The sequence below is a fragment of the Plenodomus lingam genome (assembly GCF_022343315.1).
Source record: "Plenodomus lingam strain CAN1 chromosome Unknown contig_3, whole genome shotgun sequence".
In the NCBI taxonomy this organism is placed as follows: Eukaryota; Fungi; Ascomycota; class Dothideomycetes; order Pleosporales; family Leptosphaeriaceae; genus Plenodomus; species Plenodomus lingam.
The window spans coordinates 3,142,214-3,159,921 of NW_027093944.1; the positions used below are offsets into that span (position 1 = coordinate 3,142,214).

Sequence of the window (17,708 nt, forward strand, 5' to 3'; positions counted from 1 at the left end):
TACCTAACAGTATACCATAGGAGAAATGTCATCCATGTATTGAGCAGGTGGGTGTGGCTACTTCCTTTGCCAAGCTTTTCCATTCTGGCTCCCGAGGTAAGGTCGCCGTGAGTGCTAAAGAGGCTGGCTTAGCTGCGGCTGCGGTAGGGTAGGGTAGGGATTGTGCTACAGCCAAAGGTGAAGTGGCATGAGCGGTGAAGAGGCCATCTATTTGTTCATAACGAGGTTCATGTCCAAGGGCGTACCCAGGAATAGGCAGAGCAGTATGCGTCCTCTCCCGCCGACTGTGTATGGTACCTCTCGACGGGCCATCTGCGAGATTGCCTAGCTCCGCTACCACAATGCGCCAACGCAGCACCATGGTGAACACAAGGTGGAGCCACGAGTGACGGGCCCCAAGAAGTCGTCGGTTTGCGCTGCAGCCTCGCACCGACGGTACGACTGGACATCAGTAGGCGGCGTGTTATCAGCAGGGGCACGCCGCCAAAGAAAGCTGTCTATGGGAGGAGAAGCCAAGTCCTGAGTGGAGCGAGGGTTGCTAGGTCTCTGGCGACGGGAGGTTGCGACTTGGCGCTTTGGGATGCCTCCGAAGCTCCCTGTCGTGCCTAGGGAGGTTGAGAGGTACATGGTCTTCTCCAGCCGTGCAGTTTGGTGACTTGTCGTGACTTGTCTGGGGCTGCAGCCGTCGTCTTCCAAGGGTTGGTAACCAGGGATGCGCCTGGCCTGGAACCAGCAACCAGATCGGTCGTTGTCCTGTAGCTAGAGTACCGGTAGAGGCTCGCAGCCGCACCACATGGTCGGTGTGGGTTGGCTGGGGGGTGCAGCTTGGGGGACAGAGGTGCACACACACTCACGACTCTCAGGTTGGGGCAGCAGACAGTAAGAGGGACAGAGGACAGAGGACACACACCATTGGCAGCGTGGGTGAGAAAGTCAGTCCAGCAGGTTCGAGCGTTGAAGGCTTATGGTACGGAGTACTGCGCTCGGGCCCTTGTTGGTTGTTGGCATGGCATGGATGGCGGCCGAGCGACGAGGGGCTGGTGGCATGCGGCGGTCGTGAAACAACGCCTTCGGTTGTAGGTAGGGTACATGTGGAATCCTGAAGCCTCTCTTTCTAGTAACCCTCATCCCTCCCCCCCCCCGCGCCTCTCTCTCTCTCTCTCTATCTCTCTCTCTCTCTATCTCTCTCTCTCTCTCTCTGTGCCCATGCCATGCGAGGGCCGGCCAGGAGTCTCACATTTCATCTCTCCCCTCCCTCTCCACCCTCGCGTTTCCTCCCAAGACCTTTTTGACAGTGGGCGCATGAAGAACAATCCCTGAGTCAAGCTTGGCATATGTACTGTACACGACGAGCGGCCCAATCCATCCATTCTGCCAGAGAAAGTCGAGAGCAGACTGCCAGTGTTGTCGTCGCCAGTGGCTCTACCTACCTAGGTCTAGGTGCTGAACAGGCGATCTCGATTCCATTCCCTCCATCCTCTGCCTGCTCCTACTCCTCCTCCTCCTCCTCCTCATTCTACTCCTCCTCCTCCTGCTGCTACTCCTTCTGCTCCCTCCCTTCCTCCCTGTGCTGTCGTCATCCACCCTTTTTTTTTTGGCTGCTGCAGAGAGTCCGGAGACAGCGGAGAGTAGTACGTTCTTGGAGCAGTACCGGTACCTAGTAGGCTGTCAAGAGACTAGAGGACACGGACAAGTAGCGACAAGTACCACAGTTGGGTAGCTGCTGGCCGGACTGGATGTGCTTTGGGCCTGGGTGGTCTGCTACTGCTTACCCTGCTTACCTGGCCTATCATAATCAATCTACCTGTGAAGCTTAGCGTGCTTCTCCACCGCCCGTCGACCACGGCTGCGGACGCCATACTTAGCTGCCGATCAATTCCCATCGCCTCGCGGGCCAGCCCAGGTTGCCTGCAGCCTGATGTCCACCACCACCACCACCACCACCACCACCATTCCACTACTACCCGCTATTTGACGTCCTGTCCTGTCCTGTCCACACACACACACATACACATATATACACTCTCACAAACACACATACCCTCACGCACCCCCACCCTCACACACACACACACACACACACCGGCGCAAGGCCTTGTCTATTCTTCTTCTTCTTCTTCTTCTTCTTCTTCCTCTTCTTTCTTTTCTTCGACATCCTACTGCCCACACCCTGCCTGCACCCAACACCCTCCTCTACCATCACTCTCTCTCTCTCTCTCCCTCCCTCACCCTCAACCCCGCCTGCAGTGCCGCCCGCCGCTGTCCTTGCGCGCAAAAACCCACGGTACTGGCCCATCGCTACCACGCTTCAGCCAGCGCACACAGAACCCCGCGGCCGCTGTTTCCTATATAAACCCCTCCGTGTCTGGCATTCCACAATCAATTCGCTCGACCTCCCTCTCTTCCCCCTCCCGCCGCCCTTGCATGCCCACCAGGACGCTGCACCTCCACCCTGATGCGTTCCCCGCCTGGCGCGCAAGACCATCGCTTTGAGATTAGCATGCACAGCGGTTAGAGGACAGCCTGCCCTTAGACTACCAGCACACGCACACGCACATACGTATTCATCCACACAAACACGCCCACCCCACACACATACACACACACACATACCCGCTCACACACACACACACACATACACACACACCCCCCTCCTGCCCTCCCTCTCTCGCTCGGCCCACCTACCACCCCGCGGCTCCCTTGACTCGCCAGCGCGGCTCTTGTACACACATTCTTCCCATCCTCATCTCGCCATCCCTCACTGCGCCCGCCGCCCTGCATTGTGAGTAATGAAGTGCTGCCACACAGCTGCCCCCTCTTCCCCCAACTTGTCCCTGCCCTCCTACCAGCCTATTGCTGACGCCTGGCCCAGCTCCGATTCGCATATTTGCACAGGCTACTGCCCACAAACACCAAACCCCCACCGCTATACCTCACAGGACCAGCTCGGCCGCATCAACGCCGCCCATCTGATCACGTTACGCTCTGCCTGTGTATACTGCCTTCTCATCGGACAATTCGTTGCAATATGGCAGCCATGGCAGGCAACGTGAGTCTTGCCCCTACCTCATGAATTCCCGTCGAGGTACTGACAGGCTCCACAGATTCGCTCGCGTGACTATTCGAATGGTATATCGCTCAGCGCCGCCGACAACGAGCGCCCGTCCCAGGTCTCCCCATGGGGCAACAGCATATGGAACACCAAGCCCAGTCCTTTTACTTTATCCTCAGCGGGCCGAGACAGTACCAGGACAAGAGGTGAGCCTTTGCCTGCGGCCCTTGCACGTCTGACAACCGCATCTGATACCTTTCTAGAGAACAACACTCATGCTGGCGCCACCCCCGACATTTCCGAGGCCAAGACGGGCTCCGGTTCGCTCGTGGCTGACTCCGACACCGAGTGGCGGCCTGCCCAACAGGGTTGGGGCGCCGAGTCTTCAGGCAACACCTCTCATGCGAGAAGCTCTGGGGTATCGCCGGCGCGCAAGCAAACCCTCACCCACGCGCAGCCACTCCAACAGTTTTCCGACCACCCCAGTTCATTCTACCCCGTCCCGAGAGGCGCAATGGCAGGACAGGGCGCTCTGTCCAAGACACAAAAACCTCTGCTGGATCACACCTCCAACAATGTGAATGCATCACGTGCAGTCGATTCGCTCAACGCGGGGTTTTCCAACTTTGGCTTTGGCCAGGCAGATGCTGGCCAGCAGCGGCCAGACACGGGCGTTACGTCATGGCCAGACGCAACTTCAGTCCACTCTCCCAATGAGGACCGTCGTAGTGCTACCAACTCGGATTACATGTCCCCCTCGAGCGGTGCGCCATCACGGAGTGGAAGCTTGCCACCCTCGCGACATGGCGCAGAGCCATCGCAGTATGGCCAGTCAGTAGGTGATTTGACGAGATTCCCTTGGCCAGTGGCCCAGCAAGCATCGTCCTTCTCCGTTGCGGGGATGCGCAATCCCCAGGAGCGCAGTGGCTCCATTCAGAGCGAGTCCTACCACACCCTTACCCGGCCCTTTCATGAGCAGGAACAACTAGCATCCTATCGTCCCTCCATCAATGGTTTCGCTCCTTCATTCACACCAGGCCAAGACTCGGCCGTTGCGCGCGACAGCTACCCCGACACACAGCTTTTGGCAAGAGCGGATGAGATGAGCGTCAAGAGTGGTGGCCAATATACCCCCGATCACTTTGGATCAGGCCCGATCAGCGAATCCAACGCGCATTTGCGCGCCTTCCAGTATGACAACAACAGGAGCGCCCCAAACGGAGCAGGTGTTCGTCAGAGCCCCTACTACTCTCATCAAAACACTCCACCCGTCTATGACCACCTCAACCCGTACCGCAGCGAGCAGACGCTGTCACATCCCAACAACTTCGCGCAGGTGCAAAACAAACTCGCCAACTACCAGACACAGCAACAGGAGCGACGCAATTATATCGCGCCAAGCCAGCTTCACCAGCAGCAGTTTCAGCACATTCTTCCTGCCAATCAGCTGCGCCATCCTTATGGTTATCAGTTTGCCGTCCCCGGTGGCATGCAACTAACCGCTCTCCCTCCTCACATGGCTATGACCGCCATGGCTCCCATGATGCCTATGCCACAACCCCCACGAGGACCCCGAGACCAGCAGCCACTCAGCGACGGTCTCGGCACCATGAGCGACACTCTGGTAACATTTAAGAGGGAACAAAAGCAAAACAAGCGCTGGGAGCTCCCCGACATATACGGCTATGTTGTGGAGTTTGCAGGCGACCAGCATGGCTCGCGCTTCATCCAACAGAAGCTCGAGACGGCAAATAGCGAGGTCAAGGAGCGCGTCTTTGGCGCGCTCCAGGGCGAGGCATTGCAGCTGATGCAGGATGTTTTTGGCAACTACGTCATACAAAAGTTTTTTGAGCATGGCGATCAGACACAAAAGAAGATTCTTGTTGGCAAGATGAAGGGACACGTGCTAGCGCTGGCGAACCAGATGTATGCCTGCCGCGTGGTTCAAAAGGTACTTCGGACGGTGCGGTTTTGATAGTGCGTATGCTAACTTTGTCAGGCTCTTGAGCATGCTCTCACTGATCAACAAGCCGCCATGGTGAAGGAGCTAGAGAAGGATGTCCTCCGCACAGTCAAGGACCAGAATGGCAACCATGTCATTCAGAAAGTCATCGATCGCGTACCCATGGAACACATTCAGAATATAGTCGAGGCGTTTAGAGGCAACGTCGGTGTCTTATCGGTCAATTCGTACGGCTGCCGTGTCATCCAACGACTCCTCGAAAAGGTACCAGAGCCTCGGCGGAGGTTCATCCTGACAGAGCTGCACGCGGAAGGTCCAAAACTCATCACCGACTCCTATGGCAACTACGTGGTCCAGCACGTCATCGAGCATGGCCTACCCGAAGACCGCGCAAAAATCGTCGCCCTGATCAAGGCCCAATTCCTCATGTTCTCCAAACACAAGTTTGCCAGCAACGTGGTAGAGCGCTGCCTCGTGTGCGGCGACGACTCGCAACGCCACGCCCTCGTCTCGACTGTCATCGCCAAGAATGACCGCAGCGAAAGCAACATTCTCAACCTCCTGAAAGACGGCTATGGCAACTATGTCATTCAAAAACTGCTCGAAACCCTCGGTCGCAAAGACTATGAAGTCTTTGTCGAGGCCCTGAAGCCAGAACTCGACAAGGCCAGAAAGACGATTTCTGGCAAGCAAATCATCTCGGTGAGTGTGCGCAGGGCGAACAAATGAGGAACAGTCGGTGCAGATTTACTAACAGTAGATTTAGGTCGAAAAGAAGATGTTTCGGTACACGAGGGTTGATTCCCCTACAATGGGGCCGCCTCCGACGCCTGGTCTCACGAGCTCGGCGCAGTCAGAAGAAAGCAGTGAGGTGCCAAGTGCAAATACGTCAACGATTGAAGAGCCGATCCTCGATGTGAGAAAGTCTGAGAATTCAGATGGAGGTGTGAAGATTGAACAGTCTGTTCATTAACTGCACTACGTCATCTACGCCATGATCATTTGATCATCGCGGCATTTTGACCCTCCTCCCTCCCCCCCCCCCCCCGCTCACAAAGCACATCAACCGACCAAGTGTAATTCTTGCCCTTTGCTACTTTTACGACACAATTTTTCTCCACTTCGCTTGCCTAAACCATCTGCATTCTACTGTTCATATAGTATTACCTTTTTCTACGCTTCTTTGCACACATCTATACACTACTCTTTCGTTTCGGAAAAGCAGTACTCCCCTTTTCCCTTTTCTGCCTGAGCATGTTTGGGTCGTCAAGGGGGGTTTGCCCACCTTTTATTACTGTGTTATCAGTACCATTACTATCATTACTTCTACTACGGAGCATTTTCAAGTACAAGTACAAGAGTGGGGCAGCATTTTGGTCTGCATACACATGATTCGATTATAAAAAGAGCATGGAGTCAGTCGTGGGTTTGAAATTCTCATCCTTCTTGTTTTTCCCTTGTTCTCCTTTATTCATTTCTATTGGAGTGTACTTGAAACTTTTTTCGTTGTAAAGGTTGAGACTGGCGCCGTTCAAAACGAGAGACGGCTGGATGGACGGATAGGTACATATCCTTGTACAAGTTATATGACCATGGTGAAAACGAATGAGAGAATAGCTTCCGGTGGGACTATGATGCAGATTTAATGTGGGGGGAGATGGCGTGGTGGGGTTCATAGAGGTGTGGAATGGAATAGTAGTGTAGGCTTGTTAATATTGCTTTAGGAGAAAGAAAGAGAGGATTCTTCTTCTGTTGTCGAGAACTTCTTGAGTTTTAAATGCGCGTGTGAGGGTCTGAAGTGAGTGGGTGTATGCTCGGTATTTGTGTGCGAGCATAAGCTAGCTGGCTGGATCGATTTGATTGATTACTTGATTGACTGATTGGTTGCCTGATAGGATCCTTTTACAATGAAGACTGGAGTAGGGGACTTGTCATCATGGTGTCCCATTGATGGCGGTAGGCTGGGGGGTATTTCTGGAAAAAAGTATCTCGTGTGGCGCGATGTGAAATCATGCTATATCATGCTTTGGCACCTCAAAAAAATTCCACATACATACCCCATGTATTCTCCCTAATCGTCTCAGCTCTCTCCCTTCTCTCAGCGCACCACCATGATCCCATTCTCCTTACACGTCTATCAATCTATAAAAAAAACCCTCCCCAAGATGGATGTGATTCCTATCTTCTGTTGCCCTAGGAAAAATATGATCTGGAGTCGTGTGCCGACAGCCTTGCAAAGCAAGTAAAGAGAGAGAGGGAGGGAGAATAGGGAAGAGGACTGTATCGGTATAGTAGAGGTGGTGTGTCTCCCTGGGATTTCCTTTTGGTTCAGGTTCGCGATGGAGTAGAGAGACGTGTATGGTATGCGTCTTGGTGAATCAAATCCCACGGGAAGCTATGCTATGGCGTGGGTAAATCAAACGTTCCACTACCGGTAATGAACATGTCTAAGCACTTTCCGTTTGTCTGCCCAACACAAAGAGTACGCACCCTTGCAACCGGGAATTTTACATGGCGAGAAACACATGTCCCATGTCTCTGCTGCTTTAACGCTGCAGTGGTTAGTCCGGTCAGCGTCCAGCGTCCAGCCTGTTTAGTATACAAACATAGCTTTACACACCGTCCTTCCTATTCTCTTCAAAAAAGCGTTTCATCACTCTTATTCCCACGCGCCCATGTGCGCTCGCTCTCTTTTACTGCAACAATACAGTAATACCGATGTTCGGATAGACTGTTGTCTTCACTTCCAAGTTGGCGAAGAAAATGAAATGTAAAACCTTCGCATGTGTGGACTGTTTGGAACTGAGATTATGTCTGTTGCATGCTCGATGCTGCAAAAGTATCAGTGAAGATGACATGGAATGCTGTGCGTTTTTGTTTTCTGAGAAACCCCCAACAGCATACTGCAGGGAAGCATATCTATGGCTTGTTTTGGAGTGACTGTAAGAAAAAAATGCAAAAAGTGCAATAATATAATTGAAGCCCAAATACTCATATTTAGTGCATGTGTGCTGCTAAGAAAAAAATTGGGTAACAAGCAGCTGCACTGCTACACTGGATCTGTTCTTCTATAAGAAAGAGAGACTTGTAATTCAGTATCTTACCTTCCACCTCTCCAAAACGGATGAAAGAAAGTCAGGATGGAGTTCCGAATGACTGGACTGGATCCTTCGAATGTTAGCTAGCTCCTACAGTCTCTGTATCAAAAAGATTAGTGGCTGTTCATGTTTCGTGTACCTTCTGGTCCCTAAATAAGATTGAGAACAATCTAACAAGACCGGTATTCTTCCCCTACTCACCAAGAACACATTGTCAACCTGTGTCTAGTACCTAATTGATGAATATTTGTATTTTGTAAATGCGACACAGTGTGAACCGTAGTGCGGATATTTGCTATAAGCTGCCTAGTCCACTTTATGAGTTGAGTGTCTGACTTTTCTTCCTCGTTTGAGTAAAAGTGCGAAAGTTTGTCCCTTAAAGACTCATGATTTGAAATGAAATCCTGACCGGATTCTTCATGAATGACGTCGAAACTGGAGACGAACCACTCTCATGTGGTCACTGTGGCCGGCTTTGTATAAGAATACAACATGTGTGCAGTTTACGATGCAGCCATTATGTGCTTTCTCCATCTAGAGACGTTCAAGAACCAGTATTGAGCCGGCTCATGACCATTTTACGATGAAAATAACACAGATACGATCTATGTCTGTTTCGAAGTATTTACACAACACACAACCATTAGTTGGAACTGGCAATTATAGTTACATCTTGAGCCTCACGCAGAAGTTGAGTTCTGCTCTGCTGTCCATGGGCATATGGGGTATCAGAAAATAAACTTTGGAATTCTGCAAAAGAAGCGTTCGAGAAGCGATGTCCCCCAGTTGCAAGAGCGCGTTAGCCAGATGTGATGCTGGTGATGATCCTCTCTCTCAGCGTGCAAAGAACTCTTGCCATTTCCCAGAAGCCGTTACTAAGTATGTTTCTATCTTGTGTTTTTGGAAAATACAAATCGTGGGTTTTAATGTTTGAGTTCCAAACTTGGAGATCAGAATGCATCTAGTTTCTGTTCGCAACTATGGTTCGGCCTCAAAAGCTGTGCTCTCTGAGCAAATCTCAAGCCACGAAAAAATTAAAAGGCTAAATAAAGTCTTCAGTGTGCAAACATCGCTAGGAAAGAAAGTATTCATTACCACTTCTCCTTTTACGCATTAGATTGAGTAGACTTTACGTATGGAACGGCCAATCCCCCTCCTCTAGTCCCGGCCATGATTAAGTCAAGTATAGATCAATCCTTATGACCATCTGGAGAACTGTGCCCCAGGCACTTATGTTGATCTCCGGCAGACACGACCTTAGTTGAATACCACTGGAACATATCTTGGCATGATGCATAAAGCCAACCCAACCTTCCTGAACTCTGACTGTACAAGTATTGTTCTTACCTAAAATGTTTGCGATCTTCAAAAGACTCAAAAAGGATTTTACTTTCTCTAATCAATCTAGAATCAACATCCTGGGGAACCGGAGAAAAGAGCGTCCCGATGAGCTATGTCTCTGCGCTTCGTCTGGAAAGAAAAAGCAATGGTTTCACACAATGAGGCTACGCTGATTTATCTTTCTCCATAAGCAAGTCTTTTGTCCTAAAGGCAGTCATATTGCACTTGTCACTTCTTCTCCTTGTATACAATATGCTCGTGCGGCGATTTCCGAAGATGGCACAGAATACGAAAGGATGAGGAGTCCTCCAATCAGATAAGTCATGCTTAAATGTCTCCTCGCTTTTTTTTTGTCAACAGAAACGCTGAAAGGATAAATCAAATGACGTGTTTGAAGAGAAGTTTTAAGTAAACTTGTTTTCGCCTCTTCAAGGGTCCGCAAATATTCTTACAACAGACCTATGACTATCCCCCGTACTATCTATGTCACCATTGCCATCTCCGCATTGTTTCGAGCTTTGATGTACTCTGCAATTCCATGTTTCAAGTGCTCCAGCATTCCAATTATGCAGAGGAGCGGCGCACCAAACAGCAGGGACAACCGTAATAGATCTCCCCAGCCTGCTCCAAACTCCTCTACTTGATTTACCGCAGTCTTCTGTTGATGAGCATATGAGACGCCTAAACACGTGCTTACAAGCAGGGCTGTGAGCATAAAACCAATCACTACTTCCCGCATTCCTGTCCTCTTCTCGGGTGCTTGCACACATGCAGTCGCTCCCTCAAGAAGTACCAGTGATGTGAAGATTTAAAATTGGGTCCAAGGATGTGGATGTCTTTTCCCCGCCTTGGTCCCAGAGTTGATGCTCGTGGATGAGTACGAAATATGTGTTGAAGGGAGAGCATGTATGCTTATGATGGAAGACACAAAGAAAAAGCTGCCCAGAATGGATATATGAGAATTCATCGAGTCTTCAACCTTGCCTGCCACATCGTACAAAGTTGTTTCCAGAGCAAGATGCATATGTAAACACAACCGCTGTTCCTTGCCACTCCTCACTCAGAAAGTACTCCCCCGAGGTTCTCAAAAATTTTCGTGGAAGAGCTCTATGGGACTCTTCCAAACAGCACAACTAATTTTCCATGATTTTTGCGTGGTGCTGCTGTCACATAGACAAAGAGTAAAATCTGAACATGTAGACATTGTGATTCGGAAGGCCAAAAAAGGGAAGCAAGGATTCATGATACCTCTCCAGTCAGTTTTGCACGCTGCCAAAAAGGACCAACAGACTATCATGTTCTCCTCCGAAACCCCTTAGCTTCACTAACGTGATCCACCACCGAGCGCCCACCCCCACCGAGCGCCCACCAACACCAAAATCACCAAATTTTCAACACCAAATTTCTCAACAACCATGGCACCTATTAACGACGCGCTTGCAGCAATTAAATCCTTAACTCTTAGAGAAGATTTTATATACTTAGAAATAGTAGAAAAGTATAGTTACTTGTAGTTAACCTTATCTAGACACTACTAGAAAATTTAGTAGGTATATACTACTACTCTACTAAATAGTTAAATACTTAATACTATATAAGAAAGTAAGCTTATAGAGTATATTAAAGAGCTTTATAGGCAAGGATTACCCCTTATATAGACTATTATTTAAAATTTTGCAACTAAAATAATAGGGAATCTAGTAGGTAAAAATTAGGTGTAGCGCTTTATTAACTGCTATAATATTAATCTTATCTCCTATTAAGCTACTAGGCTTAATTATAACTACTTTAAAGCTAATTCTACCTTTAAGTATAGCTTATACTTTAAGCTTTTACACTAAAAAATAGAGTAATATAATATTAAGAGTTAGTATATCTATAATATAGATAAGAAGGGTTTTCTTATTAAAGTACTATTAAAAACTAAATATATATTTAATAAGAGCGCCTATAAGTAGAGAAAGATTAGAGCTATACTCTAGGATAGTAATAGGGAGTAGATTACTACTATAGCTTATATATACGCTAATAGTACTACTCTTACCCCTACCCTTATTTATTAGTCCTAATCTAGAGCTCTATAGGATACCTAGTTATAAGATTTTAACCTATTATAATACTAAGCTTTCTTTATAGGATTACTAAGTAGGTAGATAAGCTATACCCTAGGGGTATTCTAGCTTAAGGAGGTGTTTAATTATAAGACAAAAGCTAAAGCTTATACTTTATACTAGCTCCTTATCCTTAATAGCTATAGATCTTATATAATAATAAAGTTTATTAAGTACTATAATAAATATAAGATCCTACTTATAATATATCCCCCTTATAGCACTTATACCCTTTAGCTACTTAATATTATAGTATTTGCTCCCTTTATAGCTTTATATAAAGCTTAACTATCTAGTTTTCTAGATAGCTCCTAAGGGCTTATAAGTATTACTAAGAGGGATTTCTACTAGTTATTTAATACTATATAGAGTAATACCTTTAAGAAAAAGCTAATATTAATAGCTTTTAAAGTAATAGGTATCTTATTACTTAACCCTAATATTATCCTTTTAAGGTTTAAAGTACTTATAAATAATAGTAACTAGCCTTCTTTAAGTAATAGTATAACCTTAATATTAAGTGCAAGCAATTAGAGAAAGATAGAGTAGTTACTCTATAATACTATAATTAATATCTATAATAAATAGTTAAAGAAGCTTAGCTAGATAATCTACACTATATTAGTAAGAAATACTCTACTTAACTATAAAAATAAATACCTAAAGGCTACCCTAGCTAATAAGAAGAAGCGTAGGAAGCGTAGTAAACCTCTATTATTACCCCCTAATAATAATTATAGTAGTAGTGCCTAATTTATTTTACTATTAAAGGTGTAACAATAGGGCAGAATTGCCTGCCTATTATTCTATGCCAAGTTAGGCCTAATAAAGGCCCGACTTACTAATATATATAGAGAACAGCTCGCCTATGGTTAGGATAGGCATGTTCTTCTTGTCCTTTTATACAAGACCTATAGGTGTAGGAATCTTATCCTTTTCTATATAGACGCGCACTCCTATATACCTTTAAGTTATATAGGATACCTTTTAGATGCCCTACCTACCTAAGTTATTATATTATAAGAAGAATATTATCCTAGCTAGTAATAGTATTTAAGAATATCGCACTTGTTATTATTTTAAGCTACTAATTTAGTTCTAGTAGCTATCTAACCCTACAACTCTATAGTTAGAATAGCTATTAGAACTTCTAATAACTAAAGCCTATAGGCTTAGACTTCTAGACCTATAGGTAGTGCTAGATTACCTTTAGAAAAATCGCGTTAGATTGTGTTAAGGTAGAGACCTAGAGACTACTAAAAGCCTAGAGGAATTAGAGGTAAAGCTAATATCCTCCTATAACTAAACCCCCCTAAAAAGAAAAGATTTATTATTCTTATTAACTACAAAATATTAGATAAAGGTAAAGGAAGGGTATCTAGTTTAGCTACTTTTAAAAGCCTATTTACTAATAGAAAGAAATTAGATAAGGAAGACTTAATTAATAACGCCCTCCTAGAAGGACCTGCTTCCTATCTATCTCTTAAGGTACCTTATGCTCCTAGGAAATCTTAAAGCAATACCTCCCTTAAAGATAAATATATATTAACCCTATCTAAAAAGGACAGGTTAGAGGAACAAGTTAAGTAACTTACTAATTAGTTATATAACACCTCCCTCTATAAGGAGATATAGGGTACTACCTAACCTAGCTAGTCTTTAGCTTCTATATTAAACCCTATAGTATATACTATAAAAGCTAAGAGATAATCTAAAAAGACGCTAAATATCTCTACACTTAGTAATAGTGCTAATCCTACTTTTAGATAATAGCAACTATCTATTTAGGATAGGCTAGAGATTAACGCTAATTACTACCCCTCTTCTAAAGCTTAGATAGCGTTAGTCTAGGGACACTACTTAGGACTAGCAAGAGAATACTTAGAGCCACGTTACCTATCTAATTCCCTAAGTCTTTAATTCTAAAAAGCTAAAGAAATAATTACCCTTCTTTAAACTTACTTTATTACTAGAAATAAGATAGCTAAGAGTTAGACTATATTTAACTACCTGTATATAACTAATATAGAGATATTCCCTGCTTTTAAGTTATAATTCTAGAGTCTTACTATTAGAGGAGAAGTACCCTAATTAGAGTAGTATTACTACCTCTAGATAAAGATTACACCTTCCCTAAGGATACTAAACCTTGCTTTCTAACAGAATTAGCACAATAATTTTAAGACTATAGTAGATTATCTTACTACTTTTAATATAGAACGCCGCCTATACCCTACCTTATCTACTCCTACCTAGACTACTCTATTATCTAGAAAAGGACTAACCCCCTTCTAACACTCTAGAAACTAGTCCTATTTAGACGCTAATTAGAAACCCTATAATAGACCTTTAATAGCTAAACCTTATATGCCCTACTTGTAATAATAAGGCACTACCCTATAAAATAATTAACCCCTATCTACTACGCTAGCTACTCCTAGCGCTACTATAATAGGAACCCTAGTAACTTGCTATAATTATAGAAAGCCTAGGCACTTCTCTAGTAACTACCTTAAACCCCCTAGGATTTAGGCTATAGATATAGAATAGGTTATTAAGAATTCTAAGGAAGAAGAAACTGCTAAATTAACTAATTTAGATAGCTATTAGACAGGAAATAATAACGCCTAGGAGGATCCTCCTTCCTAGGCCTAACTTAATATAACCTGTTAAACCTTTCCTTAACTAAATTATTTATTAGTTCCTATTTGCTTGCACGTATAACCCTGTGCCTTAATAGATCTAGTGTTTACCTAAACGCTTTAGTAGATACTAGGGCCTAAGGTTACTTATTTCTTAATTTAAAAATTACTTATAATATCTCTACTATACTTAGGGTACCTATCTAAAAGCTACTATACAAGCTTACTATTAAAGGGTTCTAGGATTAGATTACCTCCCTAGTTGCCTACTATATTTGGCTTTATATAATAGTTAGTGGCTAAAAGGTTTATAACTGCCCCTTTGTAATAGTAGACTTAGGTTCTTAGGATTATATTATTAGATAACACTAGCTAAAATAGTTCTAAATCCTAATTAATACTAATAAATCTTAACTAATCTAGCTAGAGAAATATCCTCTAACCTATAACCCCGCACCTCCTATTCTAGTATAACTCTACTAGCAAGTGCTATCTACTCTAGTTACCTATAATATCTTGCAAAGAGACGCCCTTTAGGATTAAGAGGAGAACTAGAACTAAAATAGTCCTAGTTTAATTAATAGGATACGTGGTATACTTAAAATCCTAGCTACTTATAGGGCTGCTACTAAACCTATTATACTACCTACCCTAGTCTAATTACTAACTATTACCCTACTAGCAAAATTTTAAATTACTACTATTTCTACTAAAGCTTTCTATTTTAATATAAAAAAATCTTCTAATAAATTCTTTACTACTAGCCTATATAAGATTAAGCGTAGGATCTAAACCCTATCTAAATAGGATACTCTAGACCATAGCCTATTAAATTAGAAGCTACTATCTAACTATAACTCCTATTAGGATATCTTTAATAAGGCTAAGGCTAATAAACTTCTAATCTACTAGCCTTATAACTATAAGATAGTCCTAGAGGAACCCCTTCTAAACTACTAGAGTCCCCTCTACTATTAAATTGCTAAGGAACTCTAGGCCACTAAGGAATATATACAAGAGCACCTACAGAAAGGTTTTATTAAGACTAGTTAGAGCCTATTTGCCTCTTCTATCCTGTGCGTTAAGAAGCTAAATAGAGGCCTTAGGATCTATATAGATTACTATAAGCTTAATAGCTTAACGCGAAAGGACGCGTATCTGATACCCTATTATAGATAATCTATTATCCTAGCTAGCTAAAGTAAAAATCTTTACTAAGCTAGATATTCGTGCTGCCTTTAATAAGATCTAAATAGACCCTAACTTAGAGGAGTACACTACTTTCTACACTAGGTATAGTGCCTATAAATACAAAGTCCTACTATTTAGGCTATATAATAGACCTGCAAGCTATTAGCGCTATATAAATAATATACTAATAGATTATTTAGATAACTTCTATATTACCTATCTAGATAATATCCTTATCTACTCTAAAAACCTTACTACTTACAAGGACTACGTTTAAAAAGTCCTTAAGCGTCTTTATTCTACTAGATTATAGGCTAATATTAAGAAAAGCAAATTCTATATAACCTATACCTATTACCTTAGATATATCCTTACTAATAAAGGCTTAGAGGTAGATCCTAATAAAGTTAAAGTACTCTAAAACTAGTCTGCTCCTAAGATAATAACTAGGGTAAAGTCCTTCCTAGGATTTACTAGATTCTACTAGCAATTTGTAGAAAATTTCTCTAGGACAGCTAAGCCCTTAACTACTCTCTAGAGCCCTGCTACCCTATTTGTATAGATTTTAGAATACTAACAAGCCTTTAACTAGCTTAGGAATACCCTGCTAGTAATCCTAAGCTTAGCTTACTTCTATCCTAAGTACCCTCTAAAACTAGAGATAGACGCCTCTAATAGAGTTATTATAGCTATCCTCTTATAGGAGTATCCTAATAGGAAATAGTACCCTATATCCTTCTTTAGTTAGACCCTTACTAGTTCTAAACCTAACTAGGAAATCTATAACAAAGAATTGTTTGTAATAATCTGCGCCTTTAAGAAATAGCGTGCTAACCTAATAAGTACTTAGCACCTTATTAGAGTATACATAGACTACTAAGCACTAGAGTACTTTATATCTACTAAAGTCCTTAGTGCTAGGCAAGCTAGATAGCTAGAGGTTATAAGTCCCTTTAACTTCTAAATTAAGTATACTCCTAGATCTTATAATACCTAAGCTAATATCCTAAGTAGAAGGGAATAGGATATAATTAACCTTAAGACTACTTAAAGGGATAATTATTTATAAGTAATAATCGCCCTAGATAGGTTATACCCCTAAATTAACTCTAACTTAGCGCAAGACTACCTAGCTAAGCATTCCTTACTAATCCTTACTTTAATTATAGTAGTTTAGAACCCTATAACTCTTAGATCCCTAGAACTTATTAAAACTCTTCTCTAAGAAAATAGGTCCTTATTCCTAATAGAAAGATTAGAGTTGCCTAAGCACTATTAGATAGAAAATAGACTCCTTCTCTACTAGGATTAACTTTGCGTGCCTGCTAGATTAGTCCTATATACTAGACTAATTTATAAGGCTTATAATTAAGTATCTACTACCTACTTATTAGCTATTAAAACCTATTAGATTCTAGCCTAATATTACTATTAGAAAGGTATAGAGACTACCTATAAACGCTACGTTTAGAACTGTATCCTATATAGGAGAGGGCACCTAAGATAGTACTAACTCCCTAGCATGCTCTACCCCCTTCCTATCCCTAGTCTACTAATGCAACACCTATGCATTAATTTTAAGGATTTTCCTTAGGATTAACGTGGTTATAATTAGATTATAGTTATTATTAATTGCCTATTAAAGCAAGCTATTACTATCCCTTGCTATAAAACTATAGACGCCTAAGGTATAGCTACCTTATTTATTTAGTAGGTGTACTAATTTAGATATACTCTAGATACTATTATTTCTAATTAAGGCCCTTAGTTTATATCTAGTTTCTAGTCTAAGTTCTATTAGATTATAGGCACTAAGGTTAAGCTCTCTACTACCTACTATAAATAGACTAATAGATAAACTAAGATTATAAATAAGTATATTAATTAGAGACTAAGGCCTTTTATATCCTATTACTAAGATAACTAGAGTAACCTACTACCTATAATAGACTATACCTAAAGTACTCTTCTATATTTATCTATTAGTATAGCTCTATATTAGCTTCTCTTTAGTTCCTTACTAAAGTAAAGTTAGTATTAGAAACTAGAAAAGACCCTATCTACTATACTAGAGAAACTAAACCACAAGGACGCCTTATCTCTTGCTACTTAGATATATAACGCCTAGAAGATTACTAAAGAAAATATAGAAAGAGCTTAAGACTAAATACACTCTACTACTAATTACTATTACTATCTAGTTAACTAGAAGGTTAGTAACTATATTTATCTATCTACTACTAATCTTGCTATTTTATAACCTAGCTAAAAACTATCTAAATAATAGGAAGGTCCCTTTAAGGTATTAGA

General features: G+C 43.1%; 2 protein-coding genes across 2 annotated transcripts; one reads left to right on the forward strand and one right to left on the reverse strand.

Annotated features, from left to right (window-relative positions):
• Positions 1 to 333: 333 nt before the first annotated feature.
• IAQ61_008293 (uncharacterized protein) lies at positions 334 to 1,047 on the reverse strand (the record flags this gene model as incomplete). Its single annotated transcript, XM_066097938.1, has 2 exons — positions 334 to 753; positions 979 to 1,047. 2 exons carry the CDS (start codon positions 1,045 to 1,047, stop codon positions 334 to 336), a joined length of 489 nt encoding a protein of 162 aa, XP_065952435.1.
• Positions 1,048 to 1,146: 99 nt separating this feature from the next.
• IAQ61_008294 (uncharacterized protein) lies at positions 1,147 to 6,758 on the forward strand. Its single transcript, XM_066097939.1, has 5 exons — positions 1,147 to 2,782; positions 2,873 to 3,049; positions 3,105 to 5,003; positions 5,052 to 5,717; positions 5,782 to 6,758. The coding sequence occupies exons 2-5, from the start codon at positions 3,029 to 3,031 to the stop codon at positions 5,986 to 5,988; spliced, it is 2,793 nt and encodes a 930-aa protein (XP_065952436.1). The 5' UTR covers positions 1,147 to 2,782; positions 2,873 to 3,028; the 3' UTR covers positions 5,989 to 6,758.
• The last annotated feature ends 10,950 nt before the right edge of the window (positions 6,759 to 17,708 follow it).